This window comes from Natator depressus, chromosome 2 (genome assembly GCF_965152275.1).
Source record: "Natator depressus isolate rNatDep1 chromosome 2, rNatDep2.hap1, whole genome shotgun sequence".
Taxonomy (NCBI): Eukaryota; Metazoa; Chordata; order Testudines; family Cheloniidae; genus Natator; species Natator depressus.
The window spans coordinates 239469914-239493460 of record NC_134235.1 but is presented as its reverse complement, the minus strand read 5'-3'; the positions used below and the strand labels follow the sequence as shown (position 1 = coordinate 239493460).

General features: G+C 44.6%; 1 protein-coding gene across 5 annotated transcripts in view; it reads left to right on the top strand.

Annotated features, from left to right (window-relative positions):
* Positions 1-810: 810 nt before the first annotated feature.
* The window catches only part of PFKP (phosphofructokinase, platelet), an 82858-nt gene continuing 60121 nt past the window's right edge, over positions 811-23547 (top strand). The window contains exons 1-2 of one of the 5 annotated variants that reach the window (XM_074946235.1): positions 811-1223; positions 15973-16046. In XM_074946235.1, coding sequence (XP_074802336.1) covers positions 1130-1223; positions 15973-16046 — 168 coding nt within the window. In that variant the 5' untranslated portion in view covers positions 811-1129. The remainder of the gene's footprint in view (positions 1224-15972; positions 16047-23547) is intronic. The other 4 variants (XM_074946231.1, XM_074946230.1, XM_074946233.1 and 1 more) reach the window with 4 other exon arrangements.

Sequence of the window (23547 nt, the reverse complement as noted above, 5' to 3'; positions counted from 1 at the left end):
TCTAAATTTAACAACCGGTTCTAGCAAACAGGTGCGAACCAGCTCCAGCTCACCACTGCTTATAGGGACCAGCAGCTCTTGCTTTTAGGATTGCAGGGAATGGCCTGGGTGCCTAGTGTAACCAGAGCAGGACAGAGGTAGGTCAAAGAGAGATGAGGGTATTATGTGCCACCTTGCTGCTTTCAGGGGTACTGCCCCTAGGTGCTGGAACTAGGGGTGCTCCCGCACCCCCCTGGCTTGAAGTGGTTTCCACCATACACAGGGTTTACAGTTTGGGTCAATGGCTCTCAGCACCCCCATTAAGCAAATTGTTCCTGCACCCCTGTACTGCCCATCTTTTTATTGCCAGACCATGCAGGGCGAGGACAGGGAACAGCTTCCCCAGACAGGCCCAGTCTACATTCCTCCCAGCACCTGCAGGCAGAGAGCCCTGAGTGCTGCTCAGGGCTGGTCTCTAGCAGGGGGAGTTGGGGGGAGGAACTGTGCAGCTCCCTCCTCCTGCGGCTCTGCCAGGAAACCAGCCGCGTCCTTTGCCCCCTCCCTCTTGCTTCAGCACATTGACGGGGGAAAGGAAAGGAGGGGGCCGCCTTTGCACGTCTCCCCCTCTTCCCCACCCATTCTAGCCTCTCCCACCTTCCCCACCTGCCGGCCTCTTCTTCCATCACTGCCTCCCCCGCTGCGCCACGCACGCTGCAGCATCCCAGCCCACTCCCCCCCCGCCCGCTGCAGGCTGCAGAGCGCCTTGGGTGGCGCACTCACTCTCATTGGCTTCTCGCCCTGCCCTTCAGAGGGTGGAGCCGCACCGGCGCCGCGGCTGGGTTGCTCTGTGCAGAGCTGCCCGGGGTGGGGGGAGGCCGGAGCGGAGGAGGCTGGAGCCGGAGCCGGAGCCGGAGCAGTAGCAGCGGCGGCTGGCGGGAGGGCGGATGTGAAGGCTGCGCCTCTCCCGCTTTGTCTGCACGTGTTTTATGCCGTAGCGTTTCTGTTCCGGGTTCCGTCCCCAGGGCAGAGCCCCCGCAGCCAGGGACTCCCTCCGGCGCCGCCCAGGGACCTCGCTCGCTCTCTCCATCCCCCAGCCGGGCAGGGGAGCTGCGCAGCCGGCCCGCAGCTCGCTCCCTCCTCTCCCAGCACCATGGCGGACCAGCCGGCGGATAAGAAGTTCTTCGAGAATCTCTCGGGCGCAGGGAAAGCCATCGGGGTGCTGACCAGCGGCGGGGATGCGCAAGGTGACTGCCCGTGCAGCTGCGGCGGGGGGGGGGGGGTATGGGATGGCTGTGGGAGGTATTGGGCAGCATGGATAATGTGGGAGGGGGCAGTACAAGTGTGTGTGTTTGGGGAGGGGGGAGTGCATGTCATACGGTACATTTGGGGGGAAGGAAAGGGGTAATACGGTTGAGGGGTGCAACGGGCAGGGGTGGTATGGAGACGGGCCGGGTGCTCATGTGGCGGTGGAGTGGGCATGGGTGGGAGGTGCTGGGACTCTGGGGGGCCAGTGGGTGGGCAGGCAGCATGCACACTCGGGCAGGAACACGTTGGGTCGGGGCACGGCGGGCAGTGAGGAAGGGGGCAGATGGGGCACTGGACCTGGGCTAAAGGAGGCAGGTTAGCCGGCAGGGTGGGCCGGCGGAGAGTGCCGGTTCCACTGATCTCGGACTGCTTTACTGAGATCAGTGTAAAAAAATAAAATTGTCCTTTTGCCTAACCTCCGTATCTGGGCTGCACACGTGCCTAGATAGGCAGGGCGGCAACAAGCAGCCTCCCCTCATCCTCCCTCCTTTCCTCGTCACATTTTCAAACGTGTGATCTCTTCTGAGCGTGCCTTCTGGAGGGCAGGGAACCGAAAGCTCCAGTAACTTTATCCCCGAGACGTCTTTCAGGGGATGGTAGGGAGAGGGGAGGAGGAGAAAGGGCTAGTGAGTGGCCAGCATGTGAGGGGGATGGGAGAAGGTGGTGGTAGGAGACTTGCTGCATTGCACATGGGGAGGGAGCTGTCTGCCGCTGGGGCAGTGCCACCGCTCACCTCATCCGCCTTTCACTTCGGTCTTTGACAAGGCTCAGGAGGAGTAGTTTTGCATTCATGACAACGGTTTAGGTAGCTCACACCCGCGCAAAATTAATACATTGCAGATATCCCTTAGCTTCGATCGCGAAACCGTCCAAAGCAAGGGTAGCAGGGGTTTAATGTTGGGGCTTAGAGACCAAGGACCTACAGAAATTGAATCAAAGGGCGACCAGGGAACGGGAGAACGGGTTGAAATTTACTAACCTGGTCATGAGATCCCCTCTCAGGCCCCCTCCCACGTGTGTCTCCGAATTAATTTGTGTGTGTTATTAACAGTTCTATCTTGGGTTGCTCAAGGCGCAGATTCTAGATGGGTAATGCGGGGCAATATTTTAAAACAAAGGCTCTCGATCTCCTTAGCCAGAAGGAGAATTATCTCGTTAATGTGCAACGCTGCCATCATTCCCCATAGCCGCTTCGTGGGTGACATTAGTTTTGCTGCAGCTCCGGGAGCGCGTTAGGAAGTAGTTTAATCCGGTATCTGCCAGTTTCGCTGCAGATCGGGAGTATTTCGGGAGCGTGGGGCGCGGTGCAGGGGACAATCTGTGTTGTCCTTTGCATTGGGGATGGGGACCGGGCCTCCCCGCCAGTCTTTCACGTGGGTGGGGGTGAAGAGAGAAGTATGGTTCCTGCAGATGTGCTTGTGGGTGGAGGGAGTTGTGAGAAGAGAGACCCCTCTGGGTGTGTAAGGGTTTGGAGGAGCGGGGACTAGTACCCCCACATCCCCCAATGAATGTGTAAGGAGAAAGCCTCACTCTCCTTGATAGGTGTGTGTTTGGGATGCGGGGGAACCTGTCCTGTCTTCCCTCCCCGCCCCCTCTTTCCCTAGTGCGTAGGAGAATGCTAGTTTGCATGGACCAGTCTCTCCTGGCTCACTCCCCGCCTCCAGTGTGTACGTGATCCGCGGCCAGTCGTTGCGGATTCCTCTGTGCGTCATATCTCTGCTGAAGAAGCATCCTTCCTCCCTCCCCCTGGAGTAACGGGGTGCCTTGGGGTTTTAGCTGGGGTTAGCTAACCCTCCCCCCCCCATACGGGGGCAGAAGGGATCTGCCACCCTAGAGAACGAGGCAGGCAAGCTGCTTCCCTTGACAGTCAGCGACTGGCTTGGCTCCTCTTGCAGCCGTCCGCCCTATGACGGTGGTCCCGGTTGTGCTGAAATCATTCCAGGAGCGCTCGGGAGCCGGGCACCTGAGCCCTCCTAGCGCCATTTTCCTTTGAAACTGTGACAGTGAGTTCCTCGGAGCAGCATAGCAGCACGTCCAGCGTGCGGCTGAGCCGTGCCACTCGCTTCCGCCTGGCTGCGGATCACATCACGCAGGAGCAGCGCCTTTAAAAAAAGAAAAAAAGAGTCTGACATCGCTGTCTCCACCGGGCGCTATAGTGCACAACATTTAAACAACTCTCCAAAGTAAATCGATCGGCCCTAGATTCGATTCTCTGCAAAGTGTAGCAAAAAATAAAAAGGGAGGAGCGTTTGGGGAGCCCTGCCCAAGCTCCGGGACTGTTTTGCAAAGCCTATGAGCAGGGTACGCTGGATGTCGTCCAAGAGGTTTTGTAGGCAACATCCTTTCATTTCTTTCAGGAGAAGCGAGACTAAACCCAACCTTAGGGCTTCAGTGGGTCTGTCTGAGTGGCATTAAGGACTCATTTACATAACTGGGTTGGGATTTGGGAACAGTTCAGAAGACTGAAGTATACAACCTCCATTCTGCATCACATCCTGGGAGGGGAACAGAAAAAGGAGGAGTATGAGTCATGACCTTTCAAAGTCATTTGTACCACATGGGGCCGAGGGTAATGTAGAGAGAATATTGAGGTCTGTAGTTGAGAGTTTTTATATTAAAAACAAGCAGATTAACAGTTTTGGAAGAACTATGTTGTACAAAGTAATCCTGTTTTAAACTGGGAGGATTTTCTATTCTTTAACTGATTTTCCATGCCCCATTTGCTTTAACTTCTTGAATATTTACAACAGAAATCTGTTTCTACGGACAACAGGAATGGATATCATTACAGTGACACCTGTTAGTGCTGCATTATATGATGGCTTCTGAGTTTCCCCCCACTGTTAACCTGTATTTTCACTGAAGCAGCAGGCACATGCCTACACTGTTGCAGGCAGATGCTTGACATAGAAAATCTCAGCCCAAGAGTTTACTACTTTGGGTGTTTTTTGTACTTTTTAATAATTTAAAAGTGGCCTTTTTTAAAGTGAAAAATTACATGTCTTTTATATTTAAAGTAGATATTAATGTTCAAGATGTGGCATCTTCAAATTTACAGTTGTTAATCTCCTTAAGGGTTTTTTAGTGTGTATATAGTATTATGGGTCCAAGATGCTTAAATCTGTATTAATACACATTTACAGCACATACTATAGCAGCTCCCTTGCAACAGTCAGGATTTAATCAGTGCATTTACAGTGTAGATGTACTTTCCACCATTTTGTGTGGTGGATTTAAGCAGTGTATTGGGGATTTAGTGTAAGTGAAAATGTTACAAATAATTTGTGCTTGTAAAGTGTACTCTATACTTGCTGTGTCAGCACTACAATTTTGGCCACCCAGCTGTTAAATGGGGAAACAAACCCAGTAACTGGTATTCTGTCTCTTGATGTATATTGTGATTGAACATTGACAGCTGATTCTCAAGGATCTATCAGCTTGATGTGCCAGATTCTGGACTGCATCCAAATGCGGTCGGTGCAGTTTTGGAGGGAGGGGCATGAGAAGGGGGTCTTTAAGCAGCTCTTATGCCCTCAGATCCTGGGGTTTGCACGTCATGGGTTGGTCCTTGGAAAATGTAGAACAGTCTCAGGGCTACTTTATGTCGGCTGTCAATGACCCCCCAAGGCCATTCTGGCAGTTACAAGTCACTGAGGCACGAAGAGTGTTCCCTAGGCAAATTGTTAATGTTGGGACCATGGGGAAGGTGGTAGAGGAGCAGCAATTACAGTGGCCCAGGATCCCTTATATAGAGGGAATTCTGTACTGGCTTGGGCTAACAGATTGGTGGGACAATGTAAAGTGGCCAGGGAATGGCTGAGAATCTGGACTGGTGTTCTTTAAAACTCTAGTGTAACCTTAACCACAAAACAGAATGTTCGGGTAACTTCAAGGTTTGAATGCTGTGAAAGATAATCTGAGTGAGGGGCCTGAGAGTGTGAATTCCGTGTGCAGGTGCATTGGGCTGTTGGTCCCGCTGTGTTGGGCCTGGACATGTTAATGCTGGCACCGGTGGATGAATTTATACACCAGCCACTGGCTCCTGAGGTGTGGATCCTCTTTCAATAGAATGTCACCCTCCCCTTATTCTCTGTCACCCACAGGAAGTGAGTTGTTCTGTGTGTTTTAGAACATAAAAATCTAAATGACAGTCGTGTAAATTTATATACTTGCCTCAGCTCTTCCTCACCCCATCCCTTCATTTGCTTGTTACTCTTACTCTTTGTTTTTGAGCTCTTAAAGTTAAGAGCTATGTCATGTTTTTTTATTTGTATGGTAAAACACCTAGCACACTTTTGGGCACTAATGAAATAGTCATAGCCTTCTGGGTTACACAGCCCAGAGCCCAGATCATGGCTCTTTAGTAGGCAGACCTGTGCAGCAGTTTCATCACCTACTGCTTTACAGTCTTATATTGCCCCAGTCCATTACATGCCCCCCAAAAGAAAACAAACCCTTTTCTGCACCCAAGATTGTAGAATTGATATGTATATTGTATAATGGTTGCTAAGTGTGTTATGTATATACATAATTTGAAGACAGCTTCATGGATTTGTTTTACATTTTGTAAATAAAATCTGAAGAATAATTTATTTGCTAAAAAAGTTGACATGTCATGTTTCAACATACATTTTACAGATAGGAAATGAACATTTTATAGTTAATGGCAGTTTGTATAGACTTTTTCAGTATTCACTGTATCTGGTGTTTTGGAGATGTTACTTCTAAAATTAAAAAAGTGACTTGTGTCACAAATCAATTTCTAAGTGATTGGTGCTAATTTTTTTTTTTTAAGAGGCAGAGAAGGCATTTTGAGGGGAAACAAGCCTAAAATGCCCAAGATGCTAGTGTGTGTGTGTGTGTGTGTGTATATATATATATATATATATATATATATATAAATTATTTCTCTAAACATATGCAGTATAGAAGACATGCTAGCATATGCATTTACACAATAGAATATCTTGTTGGAGAGGGTTCAGAGAAGAGCCATGAGAATGATTAAAGGATTTAAAAACCTGCTTTATAGTGTAAGACTTGAGCTCAGTCTATTTAGTTAAAGAAAGAGAAGGTTATGGGGTGACTTTATTTAAATCTATAAGTACCTGCATAGGGAACAAGTATTTAAAAATTGGCTCTTCAGTCTAGCAGAGAAAAGTATAACACAATGAAAAGTATAACAACCTTCAATGGCTGGAAGTTGAAGCTGGACAAATTCAGATTGGAAATAAGGTGTATATTTTTAACAGTGAGAGTAATTAACCACTGGAACAACATACGAAGGGTTGTTGTGGATTCTTCATCACTGATGATTTTTTTAAAATCAGGATTGGATGTTTTTCTAAAAGATCTGCTCTAGGAATTAATTTGAGGAAGTTCCATGTCCTGTGTTATACAGGATGTCAGACTTGAGGATTGTAAAGGTCCTTGGAATCTATGGATATATAAATAATTTGGTAATAATTTTGTGTTATAGCAGTGCTTTTGTGTTTAGGAAACAATCTTTCTAAAAAGAAAATGGTAATTCAGAAGGATTTTAATTATGTTGCCATATTTTAAATGGCTATTTTAGCCACAATTTAGTCTCTAAGCCACTGTTGAAATCCTCTGTGTGTATCATTGCTGTACTGAGTAATGAGGACCGAGTCTCGTGACTACTGAGTACATCCATTTTCCAGTAGTAATTATACAATTACATTTCATAGATACTCTAATGGAAATGCTGGTTGTAAGAAGCCAAAAGGTAATGAAATAAAACATTGTTTACCAGTGTTTTATTAGTCAAGTTGTGCTTCAGGAGAGACTTCATGCTTTCCTCTGTAGATATCTTTTTATATATTTGAATGCACTCTGGCCAAAATATTCAGATGTAAGTACCCAATGGTAGGTATTTAAAGCCATATATAGGTTTTATGACATCACTAGATTATTCAATACTGAACAGCAACAGATTCTTCAGTGTAAGCTCTGAGTACTGAACACTTCTGGAAATTGGCTAGGTGCTTGCCTTTAAGCACCCAAGTCTGAAAATATTGCCATCTGTGCACAGAGGCAAACAGATTCCAAGGCCTGAAGGGACCATTGTGATCATCTAGTCTAACCTGTATAACACAGGCCGCAGAACTTGTCCAAAATGATTCCTAGAGCAGATCTGTGAGGAAAAAACATTCAGTCTTGATTTAAAAATTGCGAGCCATGGAGTGCAAAATAGTCACACAGTGTCAAGCAATGGTAACGTGTATATTAAATAGCCAAGTTTATAAACTTTCAGTGAGGGTATACAGAATGGCCTGAGGCAATGGTTCTCTTCTCCATACTGGCAACCCATGTTGCAATAGACAAAAGCTTTGGGATCCATCCACCTCTTATTTAGGCTACATATACAGTATGAGCCAAGGGTGTGACTCATGCGAGCTGTCATCGAGCTAGGGGGAGTGTGAATAGCAGTGTAGCTGCTGTAGCATGAGTAGCCGTACTAGAGGCATGGTGTAGCTGTGCCTCATACAACTTGCCTGAAACTTATGGGTCTGTACTCGGCCTGACTCAACCATGGCCTCCACTGCTGCTCTCCATGCTGCTGTGGCTACACTACTATTTATACTCACTCTATTCAATGCGAGCTAGCCCGAGTATGTGTACGAGAATAGGAGAATCACAGCCCTACCTCATAGTATAGGTGTAGCTTTAGGCAGAAGGGGGAGAGTAGTTGTAACCTCTTGAAACCTGGTTACAAGCCTAAGTGTTACTCAGATGTCCACCTTTTGAGCCACTTCCTCGGACATGGCTTTCATACTTCGAGATTTATGTAACTGTATCAATAGGAAAACACACATGAGTTTGGGGTCATCTTCCTAAAATGTTGTGTAGAAGTAATTTAAGTAGTTAGTTGGATAAACAAGTTGTTTATCGAAGAAAACTGTATGCTTAGAGTACTCTGTGGAACAATTGCACTGTAAATCTTTTGAGGCACTGAAGTGGAACTATTGCTTTACAAATAATAATTATCAATCTAAGTGTTTGGTAAAAGTTGTGAAATTCTCACTGGTGGCTGGAAACCCAGGTTGTGTGAATGCCTTATTGTTTATATTAACCCAAGGTGATATTCCTGGACTAGAGTCTTCCCATCTTTATCAAATAGACATGGAAAATGTAAATGTGTGGAAACAACCCTGGATTTTTATGTACATTTTTAGCTTTGCATTGGCATCCTGTTTCAAAAGTAAACTTCTCAAACTGAAAGCAGCAGCGAGTTCTTAAAATGGAAACAGAAAAGAGAAGTTGGTTTAAAATGAATAAGCATGGAACCGGCAAAATAATGCTGCTTACACTGAGAAGGAAATGAATAATTTAACATTAGAAAAAGTTTAGTACTAAAGCAAATTATATTTTCTGAGCCTTTTAGTCATGTAACTTTTTTAGTGAATTTGTTACCTGTCTTTTGAAATGGTACATCTATTGTAACTCTGATTTTTTTGGTGGAGTTGAGCTCCTCAGCATTAGGAAAACTGCTCAGAATGAATACATGTAAAATCATATAAACAGACAAGGAAAAAAAAAAAGTTTGAACTGAAAAAAAAAAGTCTTACATAACAAGTAGGGCTAAAACACACATGTAAGAAACCATACAGTAACTAAAATGTACTGCATCAGTAGAGACCCTCTACTTTATTAAAAAAAATGAGCAAAATAGTGTTCAAAAACGTTTTCCTTTCCCCTCACGCTTTTAATGAAGAAACTGTTACAAAGGTTAATCAACCAAGGGAGAAAAATCCTATTTAACATGAGGATACCTGAATCAGTGGGATTTAGGAGCCTCTTATCCAATCGTTGTGTATGAGACGGCTATAACTGTCAACTCTAAAGGGTCAGAGAAATCAGTATTTTATGCTTACTTTATTTTTTATTGATTTAAGTTGTCTTTCACCATAGCAATTAGGTGCTTACTTACATCGAGCAGCCAGCAATGGGTACTAATAATGAATCACCACTGCCGTCTCCTGAAATGTTAGCATATACGCTGGCACCAAGTCAAAAAGTTTAAAAAAAAAAACAAACCACCCCAAACAACTCAAATAAAGGTTAAACAAGTTTCTAATAACATGTCCTAACGGTGACCACACTTGGATTCTGCTCAATCACCAACAATGAGGGAAAGATGATAAGTCACCTTACCATTATTATTTGTACTCCCATAATGCCTAGGGGCCCTAGTCATGGATCATGTCACTATTGAGCTAGGTGTTGTACAAAGTGTGGTGGTCTCATTGTCTGACCTTATAGTCCATCTCCCCAATGGCTTCCACTATCTCATATGGTCCATGCCAGCTGGCTAGGAGTTTGCTTTCTGCTGTCGGCACTATCACCATCGCCCGTTCCCCTGGCTGAAATCTCTGTAGTTTCACCCAACGGTTGTAATATGTCCACTGGGCCTCTTGTGCTTTTTCCAAATGTTCTCGTACTATAGGGGTGACTTGAGTTATTCGCGCTCTCATCTGTGTCACGTGCTGAATGACATTCTTTCCGGGGTTGGGTTATTCTTCCCAGTCCTCCTTGGCAATATCTAATATTCTGTGTGGGTGGCGTCCGTATAGTAGTTCAAAGGGAGAGAAACCAGTGGAAGCCTGGGGGACTTCCCATATAGCAAACATTAGATATGGTAGAAGGGTATCCCAGTCTTTTCCATCCTGTGCTACCACCTTCCGGATCACACTTTTAAGGGTAAGGTTAAACTGCTTGACCAGTCCATCTGTTTGTGGATGGTAGACTGAGGTCCGTATGGCCTGGATGCGGGGTAGGGTTTTTGCTACTGCCTTGGATGTGAGGTTTCTTAAAGGAATGGTTTCTGGATACCGCATGGCGTAGTCAAGGATGACTAGTATGTTTCGGTGGCCCCGTGCCAATCTTTCCAGTGGGCCCACTATGTCCATGGCTATTCTCTCGAAAGGGACTTCAATAATAGGCAAAGGTACTAATGGGGCCCGCAAGTGAGGTCGGGGGCTATGCAACTGGCATTAGGGCAGGAGGCACAATAGCGCTGGACCTCTGCATGTATTCCTGGCCAATAAAACCTTCTTAGGATTCTATTCAGTGTCTTGTCTACTCCTGGATGTCCCCCAAATAGATGACTGTGAGCTAACTCTAGTACTGCCCTTGTGTGTTTCCGGGGGACTAAGAGTTGCTCTACTTCTTCCCCTCGTATTTGCGCTATCCTGTACAACAGATCGCGTTTGAGCACATAATATGGCCTTGGACCTTTGGTCTTTCCTTCCATGGGTACGCTATTTACTTGCACTACCTCCTCCCTCACATTCGCATATAGCGAGTCATTGGCTTGGTCCTGCCCGAAATTCTCACTTGCGGTACCAATCTGACCTAATTCCAGGGGGCCTGTTTCTACTCCGCCCCCTGGGTTGCCCCTACTTGGGCTAGGAACCGCCTCAGAGTCCAAACTGGCCTGAATTATCTCCTCGCCTCCTGAACGGGTTCTCCTACCAACAAGGGAGGTTTTCTGGTTCTCTGCTAGAATCCTGGTCCCTAATCTTTTATCTGCCCTCCTTTCCTGCCTATACTTTTGGCGTTTTCTGGGGGATGAGAATAACTCTGGGGCAAATTCAGCAAACATTGGGGTGAGGCTATCTGTAGGTGCCTCTGTCTCAGCCTGGGGGTTGCTACCCTCCCCTGGCTCTACTGGGGGGAGTAAGCCCTCAAACCTGGGGAAGTCCCTACCAATTAAGACAGGGTAGGGGAGCCCGGGGACCACCCCTGCAGTCACCCTGGTAGTATTCCCCTGGATCTCAATCTGTACCGGGATTGCGGGGTAGAAATTTACGGTGCCATGAACACGTTACCCCTGTGTTTTTGGCCCAGGTTACTTGGTCTTGCCCCACCAGCTTCCCCGAGACCAGTGTGACAGCACTCCCGGAATCTACTAATGCTATGGTCTCGATACCATTCATTTTTACTGGTCTTGTATACCCATGCGAGGTCATTGCGACCCCTACCAGGCCAATTAGGCCACATTGCTCCCCGTGATCCCCCAGATTACATTGCATAGGCTCTTCTCTGTTGGGGCATTGGGCTGCTATATGCCCCAATTCCCCACACTTGTTAACACTGTCCCCTTATTCTGGTTGCCACCCTCTGCCTGGGGCTCTTTGGCTGCCCCCCACCCAGCCCTCTCTTTCCAAACCCCCAGGTCCCTTCTTGGCCTCAGGCTATTCCTCGGTGTCTTTCCTCCTAGTTATGGTTCTGGAGTTCTCGACAGTCCGGGGCCTTGGGTTTGGGACTGGCTTCCTGGTTTGCTGTGTCTCACCCCTTGGGTCTGGAACAGTTCGCGGGCTGCCAGCTGTCTTTCCACGAGGGAGACCAACTCATCATAGGTGGAGGGGTCAGTCTGGCCAACCCAAGCCCGGAGGCCTGGTGGTAGCCCCCTCCTATACCGGTCCAGTACCAGGAGCTCCATCATCTTCTCAGAGCTGAGGGCCTCAGGGCGCAGCCATTTCCGAGTCAGGTGGATCAGGTCAAACAATTGCGATCGGGGTGTCTTGTCCTCCATATGCTTCCACCCATGGAACCTCTGGGCTCGCAACACCGTTGTTACTCTGGATCTGCCCAGGATCTCTGCCTTCAGTTGGGGGTAATCTGCTGCAGTCTCCACGGCCATATCGTAGACTACCTTCTGGGCCTCCTCACGCAGGAACGGGGCAAGGATACCAGACCACTGATCTTGGGGCCAGGCCTCCCGCAGGGCTGCTCTTTCAAAAGCCAGGAGGTATGCCTCCACATCATCCTCCCGTGTCATTTTCTGTAGGCAGTAGCTGGCCCGTATGGTCCGGGTCCCGTCGCAGTTGTGGTTCAGCTCCATAAGGGCCTTCCTCTGGTTCACCAGCTCTTGCAGCAGGGCTCGGTCCTGGGCAGCCTGACTCACCAACAGACGATTAGTCTCCTGCTGCATCCGCGTCGCCTCCTGTTGGGCGGTTGCTTGGACCCAGGTAGCCTCCTGCTGGGCTGCAGTGGCTTGTATTAGGGCCTTGACCACGTCGCCCATCTTAGGGATGGGAGGGTTTTGGCTAACCCTGGTTTAAGTCCCCAGCGCGTAGATCCCACTGCTAACACCACGTGTGGCAAATTGCCGGCACTACTATCATGAGTCTCCCGTTTTCTCTTCTTGGGGGCAGGCGGGGGGGGGGTGTTCAGGGCACCATTTCTTGCCCCTTAACTGGGATATTAACTGCCCCACTAGTAACCCAGAGAAGGGTAGTGGAGAGGGAGGGACCCGGGTCCGCCCTCTACTCCGGGTCCCAGCCCAGGGATAGCAGTAAATCGCTTGAACTAGCAGTTCCTTCCCCTGAGCTACTTCCCTCTCCTGCCCTTCAGCTTGTGGGGCTTCCTGCCCTCCCTCTGCACAAACCAGGTGCCCCTTTACCTAGGGTCTTGGTCTTCTTAGCCCACCACAGCACTTCTTCAAACTCTCCTCTGCTTCCCTCCAAACTGCTCTCTACTTCAACACCAATCCACTCTGCTTCAGCTCCTCCTCTTGTTTGATTGAAGCAGGGGGTTTTTATCAAGTGACTGGCTTCAGGTGCTCCAATTAGCTTCAGGTGCTTTAATCTATAGTAAACTTTCTTCCCTGTACAGGGAAGAAGGCTCTCCTGTTGCCCTCTGGCCATGCTGTATCACAAAAGACAGAACACGAACACGGCCCTTCCTCCAAAGAGTTGACAATCGAAGTCACTGGCAGGTTCAGCCCCAGATAGCTGAAAAGAAAGTGCTTCCCTCCCCGGCCTTAAGAGATGTGATGCAGTTAATGTGTCCTTGACATTTCAGGGTTTTAAAGATTATCACCAGCACCTTGAGTTGAACCCAGGAGCGGGAGAGAGAAACAATACAAAGACCTGATCATGAGTGTTGTGTTCGCAGGTCTCCTCTGGTTGGGCAGAAGACAGTTATATTTTGCTCGAGCTGAAGCTGCAAGGTGGTCTTAGATGTTAGGTCTAAGTATGGGTTATTACCATAGCGTAGTCTGGAGGTGCAAAGGTGTTACTGGCTGGGAAGAATTCTGCATTAGAAGGGGGTGATCAGACTCCTCACAAGCCACAGATGATTAAAATAAATCTGTTGTAGCTATAACCTGAAAAACGAGGCTCAGTGACCGATCCATTAGGAGCTTAATTTAGAAAACATTGACAAGAGGCAGGCATGCATTGTCAGCAGATGATGCAGGTGATGCCTTTGCCCAGTCCATTAAATGCTTCTTCATGCCCACAAGAATCTCTTCTGTTTTAGCTGGTGCAAGTTACATCCATTTTGAATCTCAGCCTGTCCATTTTCCTTCCAGTCAGTCGCAGACTTGGGCTAATGAAACTGTTAGTCGGTGGAAGACAGACACAGAACTCTGTGTTGGTCAGTATTTATTATATCTGCAAAACATCTTGGAATCGGCTCATGCATGTTGAACAGGAAAGGTGACAAGGTGGAACCCTGAAGGATGCAGCAGGTGAGAGCTTTCCAGAAGGATGAAAGTGGGGAAGGAGAAAACTCAATGAATGGCCATTCTGAACACATCTGTAAGACCCTATAGACAAATCAAGGGAACCAAAAGCAGCTGATAGTTCTAAAAAGAAGCATGGCCTTTATCCTGTTCATCACTATAGGGATGTAATTAACCATCAGTATCTGTAGAGACTTGGTTTAGAGAAACAGTATTCTGCATAAAAATGTTAGTATGCTAAGCGACACGTGCATCTCTTCTTGCTCTTCAGTTGGCAGAGACCGCAAATGCCATAGAGAACAGATTTTGGAGGTGAAGAGTGCCTTGTGCCACACTCTACAGCGATTACTGCATCCTCCCTGGCCTTGGTCGATACTTGAAAGGCCAGATCTTCAACCAGTGGAAATTGATGTAGCTGCATTGATTTAAAAAACCTGACCCAAAGTGTATGTGGTTTCTGGAAGGAGAATTGCCTCTTTGAATGGATATTTGCTACTGTCTTGCTCTCCCTAGCTGACAGACTTGTTTTCCTCACTGGGTATGCCTACACTTGGAGCTGGGGTGCTATTCCCTGCCCATGTAGGCATACTTGCACTGGCTCTCATCAAACTGGCATGCTAAAAATAGTAACGTGGCTTCTCCTGCTGACATAGCTTCTGCCGTTTGTTGGGGGTGGTTAAATATCAATAGGGGAGTGCTCTCCCATTGACATAGAGTGGCTACACGAGAGATCTTACAGCTGCATCAGTACAGGTCTCTAGTGTAGACATACCCTTAATGTTCAGTTCTTCCACAATAAGAGACTTCTGTTTAATAACAGATACTTTATTTGTGTTGTGTTCCTAAGTAAGAGGCACTTGAGGGGTCAGGGTCACTGGGACCTTCACACTAATCAATTTCAACATTCACAAAGAGGTTAGTTCAGTGGGTCTTTAAATACTTCCCTGGCCGTGATAGTATCTAGGCTCCCTGAGGACAGGCCATATGCATGACTTCGTTTGTGGGTTTGGAGATTCAGGTCAACTCTGTTGTGTGGTTTGATCATCTCATGAGTTTCAAATCAGGGATTATTTTGACCTACATCATCAGCAGAGCTGATCTATTTCTTTGCTATTTCCAGTAACAAATGAATCCTATTGATCTGGGGGACTGTAGATACTATACTATATTTGATGCTGTGTTGTATCTATAAATCCAAGGAGAGTGCTGATCAGCTGTTAGAGAAGTCTCTCAGCTTCCTTGCCCCTCTCTTGTAGCTCTGTATTTGTTTCTTATGCCTGGGGTCTGTTGGTAATTCTCCATGTTTTTTTTCATGAGTAATATTCGCCACGGTAGATGGAGAGAGCCATTATAATAGACACCACATTCTTTTAGACTCTTTGAATTGACACCCATTGGATGTGCTATAAAATGGTTCTGTGGAACATATTTGCTGCTTAATAAATGGAAGTATTAATACTGATTTACACAAGTATGACATCATTCAGCCAAGTGTTTCAATTTGTCAGGCATCTATGAAAAGAGTACTACGGGCTCCATTGTGAGCTGCAGAACATCCCCGCACAGGGGAGTAAGGTGCCATAAGGCCCTCCCTTACCCATGCTATCCACATCACAGATGTGTACTCAAGGGGAGAACCGCTGGCACTGGCTTGCTACTCCCCCCTCCTCCCGCAATCATGTGGTTCTGCTCTTCGACAACACACCATCTGTGCAGCTGAGCTGGTTTGGAAGAAAGTAAGCTGGACCAGGAAAAAATGCTGGCACAGCTTACTTTCCCCTCTGGAGTGAGGGGAGGCAGGCACTGAATTGTGCCTGTAAGTCTTGCAAATTGCAAGGTGCCAAACCACCAGTCTCATGTCATTTATCAGTCACCACTTTCTAATTACTGTTTATTCTGATAATACCTTGACAATTTCATCAAGCTCCCCTGTTCAGTGTCCATATAATGATGGTACTAAAACAAATAACTCTGCCCCCTTCAACTTATAGAGCTGGCTGCATTGTCAGTATGTACATTTCTGTTACAGTAAAAGCTTTTTTTTCCTGTTTAGGAACAATTTATAGCTTCCAATTCCTTCGTTGTTGTTGTTGTTGTTGGATTTTGTTTTAGACAAAGGTATTTCAAGTTAATATTAGAAAATTGAGATAACCTTGCATAATTTTGTAATAAATGAATTCCCTTTCTCTTCCCAGGTATGAATGCTGCGGTACGTGCAGTAGTGCGTATGGGAATCTACGTAGAAGCTAAAGTATATTTTATCTATGAGGTTAGTTTTCCTATTGTATTCCATCTGTATTTGATTTTTGAATGTGTTTGGACCTTGTTCTTGTGGAAATTTCAAATGGACTTTAATGGTGTAAAAACTCAGATTGTTACACATGGTGTTCCTTGTGGTTATACCAAAAGCCTTTTTTACCCATGAAAGGTAATTTATCTGGTAATGACCAAGAGATGATATTCTAATTAAAATAGAAGTTTGAGTTCTGGTTCCAGACCTTTTCTGCATACAAGAGCAAGGGGTTGGGAATATTGAGAAGACTTAGCTGTGGTAGTTGATGGGATCAGGCCTTGCATTATGCAGCAATGACCTGTCTATCTATACCTGAATACCTTCTGTAAGGTATTCATCTAGCGCCCCCCCCCCCCCCTTTACTCTAGTATGAGCATCTTACAACTTTTGAGGTATTTATTCTGACAGTACCCCTGTGAGGCAGGAAAGTAGTGTTATTCCCAGTTTACAGATAGGGAACTGAGGCACAGAAAGATTACATGACAGGAGTACTCTGCAGCTGGTTCTATAGCCGCTGGACAGTCTTTCCCATTCTGCAAACTAAGGGGAGCAGTGGCTACACAATGACAGGCTACACAATGAAGTCCTATCCACTTCTTTCCAAATATCAGAAATATTGTGTCTGTGATTGATGTATATGTAAGTGAAGTTACATTCAAATTGCATGGGATATGGAAATTTGAAAGACATATACGTGTACATCAAAAGGAGAAAACTATTTATGTAAATGTTACAGGAAAATGCCAATATTGTACTCTGATTTAATAAAGAGATACATTTTAACTTTAAAGTATGTGAATATTGGAATACAGTAAACATTTTAAACAGAGGGCCCATTTGTATTGTATGTTGGCATTATATCAGTTCTCCTTTAGAAGCCTTTAGTTTTTAAAAGTAAAGCAATCATGGGATAACATGGGAGGTTCTCTCATGGATCAGTAACTGGTTAAAAGACAGAAAACGAAGGGTAGGAATAAATGGTCAGTTTTTAGAATGGAGGGAGGTAAATAGTTGTGTGTCCCAGGGATCTGTACTGGGACCAGTGTTGTTTAGCTTATTCATAAATGATCTGGAAAAAGGGGTAAACAGTGAAGTAGCAAAATTTTGCAGATGTACAAAATTATTCAAGATAGTTAAGTCCAAAGCAGACTGCGAAGAGTTACAGACTCACAAAACTGGGTGACTGGGCAACAAAATAGCAGATGAAATTCAGTGTTGATAAATGCAAAGTAATGAACATTGGAAAATATAATCCCAACTATACATGCAAAATGATGGGGTCCAAATGAGCTGTTACCACTCAAGAAAGAGATCTTGGCGTCATTGTGGACAGTTCCCTGAAACCATCCACTGAATGCGCTGCAAGAGTTAAAAAAGCGAACAGAATGTTAGAAACAATTAGGAAAGGGATAGATCAGTGGCTTTCAACCTTTTTTCATTTGTGGACCCCTAAAATAATTGAAAAGGAGGTGTGGACTCCTTTGGAAATCTATTGTCTGTATATATAGTTGAATTCTGTTCAGTCAGTTTTCAGTCTAAGTGTTCCACAGACCCCTTAGACATAGTCCGTGAACCCCCAAGGGAGTCCATGGACCACAGGTTGAAAACCACTGCGATAGATAAAAAGACAGACAATATCATAATACTTCTATGTAAATCGATGGTTTTGCCCATACCTTGAATACTGCGTGCAGTTCTGATCACCTCATCTCAAAAGCAGATCTATTAGAATTGGAAAAGGTACAGAGAAGGACAACAAAACGAATAAGGGTAGGGAACAGCTTCCATATGAGGAGAGATTAAAAAAGACTGGGACTGTTCAGCTGGGAAAAGAGAGGACTAAGAGGGGATAGGATGGAGGTCTATAAAATGGTGACTGGTATGGAGAAAGTGAATAAGCTACTGTAGTTTACTCCTTCACATAATACAAGAACCAGGGGTCATCCAATGAAATGAATAGATAGCAGATTTAAAACAAACAAAAGAAAGTACTTATTCATACAATGCACAGCCCATGGAACTCATTGGCAAGGGGTGTTGTGAAGGCCAAAACTATAACAGGGTTCAAAAACGAACTAGATAAATTCCTGGAGATTAGGTCCATCAATGGCTATTAGCCAAGATGGTCAGGTATGCAACCCTATGCACTAGCTGTTCCAAGCCTCTGAGTGCCAGAAGCTGGGAGTGGGTGACAGGGGATGGATTACTCGATGATTGCCTGTTCTGGTCACTGTCAGAAGACAGGATGCTGGGCTAGATGGATCATTGGTCCGACCTAGTATGGCTGTTCTTCTGTTCTTATGTTTTAGAAGTTTATAAACCAAAATAAACATTTTACCTAGGCTAAAATGTGGGATGCAGTTTTGCTAATTAAAGGTGATTTTAGTTTGTCATATAAACCAAATTTAATTATAGAAGTGCTAGAAAATACAGCATTTGCTAGTTTGTATTTACCTAACACACTGTTTATATTTTTAAACTTGATTATTTATTCATTTTCATCCATATCTGTTTATACTCAGAGTTCAGACACTAGAGCTATAAAACACATTGTAAAGGAGTTTTTTTGTTTGTTTTTTGCTTTTGTTTTTTAATGTAAGCTATTCCTAATGCTGGACACATTAAGCTGTAAAAGTTACTTGGCATAAGGCATTCACTGAAGTTTGTATAGTAACATAAGCAACATATACATTTATATGTGTTTCAGAATAATGTGTACATATGGTTTATCCAATAGTCTGTGGCAGTTTTAAAAAGGACATGAGTTTAGGGTTGAAAGAAAAAATAACAGCTATTTGAAAAACAACCATCAAGCAAATTTTGTTATTTTGGACACTTCAAAGTTTTGTTTCAAAATGCAGAAATTAATTCGACTATGTTATGAAATATGATGTAGGTTATTCTGAGGCTAAATATGGTAAAAGCTTTCCACAATTTTAGCTTGCAAGAAAGACAGCCAAAGAACTTCTTGCTCTGCCCCCTCAAAATCTAAACTCTTGTCAGAAGGACTACAAATTAGCTGTGAGTTGCAAGGGGATTCTAGGAATTGGCAAGCTAATGAGCACACCACGTATTCAGAAGCTGGTTGTTGTGGCAGCACAGCACAAAAGATTTCTGGAGCACAGTGCTCTGCTTATTTGCATACCAATTCTCTTTTTGTAATAGGAAAATATTAATTCTACCCCTTCATTCCCTGCCCCTCCATGGTTTGAAATTAATATGTCTGCAATCTGCATGGTTTGCTACCCCTATTGTATGACTTAATGGATGACTGGCAGTGAAGTATGGATTGGGTCCTGCATCATGATGATATGGGGAAGTGAGAGTGGACAGACGTTGGGGTTGAAGCCTTAGGGACAGATCCTTGGGTGCAGCCAAAATACACAGAGTGCAAGTCAAGAAGCAGTATGCAAAGATGACTTAAAGCTCCTGTGTTACTGTCCTGCCCTGTTGCGTCTGTGTACATGGACTATATGGCTGTTCTCTTTATCCTGTGGTAGAGCAGTGTGAAGGATTCTCTTACTCAAGCCAGGCTACAGCGGTCATAAAGGGTCCAAAATGCAGCTGAGGATCAGTGTGATGTATGGATGTTGAGCTGCACACTCTTTTCCCTGCTGCAGGGAGTATAGCAGTAAGGGCCTGGCACGTAAGACCCCCCCCATGTCATGTCTGTGCCTCTGGAGGATCATCCTCACACTGGGAAGTAAAAAATTGACCCTCTTCCTGACTTTATTTACCCTTAAATTAATAGGATAAGTGTTCAGTTCAAGCCTTCTCAGTCTTGGCTGCTCCTGGAGTTCCTAGCTCAGGACTGCTCACATTCATTCACTTTCCATGCCTTTCCAAGACTAACCTGTTCTTAAATTGACCAGAAATGTTGAAATATGTCTTTATATGACATTCCGGGGTGCAATCCAGACCAGTGAGGGGTTATGTCACCCTTGCCCTGCAGCTTGGGGTGCCTCACAGTGCTTTCCTGCTATAGCTCCCAACCTGGACTTCTCACAAACAGTATGCAGGTTACACTCTGAGTGTTTGTGTATAGCCACAGCCCTGGTCCAGCAACCCTGGCCCCAGCAGCTTGTCAGCAAACACCAGCTACTCTCGGACTTCCAGCAGCCTTGAGTTCCACTTGCAGGTGACCCCAACACATGCCCAGTTCCAAATTTCCCACCCAAAAAGTATAATCTGCACTGTCCAGCCCTTTTCTGGACAGTGCAGTTATATTAGGTCTGTTTCCCATCTAAGGGGATCAATAAACAACAGTTTGCTACCCTAAATGGAGTTACCCACACAATTCAGTTTAAACATAACACTGGATTAGTTTTGATTAATGAATAAAACAAGCTTATTTAACTTCAAGGAGATACGTTCTAAGCAAGTACCCGTATAAGGCATTAAAGTCAGAAATGGTTACAAGAGAAATAAAGATAAAATGCTTCCTAAACTTAACAAACAAGACTTGGTTCAAGGTGAACTTCTTACCATATGCTTCCAGCAACAGGGCTGACCAAACTTCAGGTCAGGATCTCTCCCCAAAGTCAAATGGGCAGGTTTCTTTTGCCTTCTTTGGTGAAAGAGTGAGAGATGGATAGGAAGAGTTAACTTGGAGGGGTTTTGCCCCTTACTTTAATAGTTCAGTCATCCTTTGAAATGCATTTTCTTGAGGACAAGCCCTAGGCAAAATTCATTCAAACAGTAAAGGAGGGCGGTGAAAGATTTTGCACCCTGTTTCTTTTCACCTCTGTTTGCTGAAATGCAGATTTTTCTTGTCTTCTGTCTTCCCCCTCTTGTTGTCTGAAGACACTGTTATATGTTACAACTTATACGTAAATTGAGTTAAACACCCATTCCTTAGTTTAAGACCTGCTTGACCAGTCCTGCCTAATCAGGGCTAGTGGGTTTGAACATGTGCAACTAATATTATTCAGGGGGAATTCATAACTTTGCATATAATGTTGCCACACACATTTCATTATGATATTATTGACCAGCAAGTTATTAGTTTTCCAGTGATACCTCACAAGGCATATTTTATACAAAAATTATTACAATGGTATGTAGGGTGTGAACACAGGGATGCATTCTGTCATACTTTAGTAGACCACTTAATACACTCAAATATGTAACTGTTGATATTCTGCAATTTTTAGCTTTGTTAATGCCTTCCAGGATAAGGCAAATTGGGGATAATCACAGATTAATTACTACAGTTTGAAGACATGAATCTGTAGAAGTTGCGTGAGGTGAATATTGATGTACAATGGAGTTACTGTAGCAGAGCAGGGATTCCAACAAAGAGTAACATTCTGTCTTGTTTACACTTGTGTAGGTCTGGAACACAGGAGCATATGATTCGTTGTGAGTAGGGGACATGCCTGTGAGAGAGAAATCTGCTTCTAGTTCAACCCTTTCAACATTACACTGTAGGCAGTCACCAGTTATTCTTCTTTGATTTGGGTGTTGATTAATCACGCAGTCATTTTTCTTTCATGGGTGCATACAAATGCCTTAGAAATATGCAGTTTGCAGTACTGTTGTAACCATGTTGGTCCCAGAGAAAGACAAAGGGTGGGGGGAGGTAATATTTTTTTATTGGACCAACTTCTGTGGGTGGAAGAGACAAGCTTCCAAGCTGCACAGAGCTGTTCTTCTGGTCTGGAAAAGGTAACCACAGTGTCACAGCTAAATACAAGATCATTAAACATACGGGGTTAATGCGTGTTGCAAGAAACCACTTAAAATGAAGCGGTCAATTAGCACTGCTACAGTCCATAGAACAAAGAAGGGCTAGTAGATTACCAATTGTTGTAAAGAGCCATAAAACCAGTGTGTCTGTTGAGACTATGATTTTTAGTGTCTAGGAAAGTTATGAATTTAAGTTCTCCTGCTTGTATTTTGAAGGCTTGTATTTTGACGGTTTCTTTTGAGGATGAGTACTGGTAGGTCAGCTTGTATTGTGAAAAATGTTCGCCTATGGGTGATAGGGTGTTTTTGTCTTTTATCATTTTTCTGGATGAGTTCATTAAAGAGCACAGTGATTGTCTAGTTTTACCCACATAGCTGTTGGGACATTTGATGCACTGGATGAGGTACACCACATGTCATGATAGACACATGTAGGGGTATTGATCATTATAGCAGAGACATGTCTGTAGGTTTTCCATCTGTTTTTCTGGCAGTATGTGGTACCGCTCTGAATTGGTGTGTTCTAGCCTCTGGGGAGCTTCTGATGTTGAGCTTGGAGATGTTGGGGGGTCTTTGGAAGACTAGAAGAGAGGTTTTGGGAAAAATTTCTTTCAGGGTATGATCCACATCAAGTAAGGGTTATAATTGTTTGATGATACCCCGTGTAGGTTCCAGTTTGAGGAGTGTGGTCAGTGGTTGGTTGTTTTTGTATTGAAGCAAGTTCTCTCGGGTTATTTGGGTGGCCTGTTCCATGATGTGATCAACCTCTCTGGTGGAGTGAAGCTGCTCTGGGAGGTTACAAAACAAAACAAAAACACCACCAAAAACCTGAGGGTTAAAAATATTTCTGTTTAGAGCCAATTGGTGAAATTAAAGGCCTTGAAATTTTCAGCCTGACTTATTAAAGTTGATGAGCCAAAGGCAGTCCATCCCATAAATGCTTCCTCCGATGCCACATAAAATTGTTTCATCCTCTTTACTAGTTTCTTCTGCAGGGTCAAGAACTCTGCAGTTGTGGCAAAAAGTAGCCCCACATTCAGGCAAAGTGTAGCTGTAATGGGCACAGCTTTGAACTGGGCAAGAACAAACTGGCTGTGGAATAGGATTGAGCTCCTTTATAGCAGCATGTTTATTTATGGAGATGTTTTACTATATGTGTAAACAGATATTAATTTAATGAGCCCAATACAATTCTTTGAAGTACTTTGTGCTGCTTGATAATAACCCAAAGGAAAATTGACCCCAGAGTATAAGGAAAATTAGCAGTTGTTATAGAATAATGAATAAGAGCACAATTTTGATCCCCCAAAAACAAGGGCATTTGGAAACTCCTAAATTGTTGATTTTAGTCCTGGAAACTATATTCTAAATTTGCAGTAAAGGAATATGAGAATTCAGGGTTCAAGTATCTGGGAATACTCCCCCTAACAATTCTATCATCCTTAAGGATTGACTAAACATGAACATTAATCTGGAATAAAATAGGGTGTAAATTTAAAGCAGATTAATTATTCCTGATTAACTCCCAGTGTAGACACCCAAATTCTGGAATAAGACTGCCTTATTCTGAATTAGTGTAATGCACTTCCAGAGTGGATTAGCTAATGTGGAATAAGGCAATTTTATTGTAGCATAAGAGTGTCCACTCCTGGAGTTAATCTGGAATAGCCTTTACTCATGTTGGTTTGCAAGCAAACCCATCGCTCATGGAGTAATGTACTACTCAGTATGGGTACCCGCTGTACTATTTATTAACATATAGTCAGTCACCTCCTGGATTGACATCAGA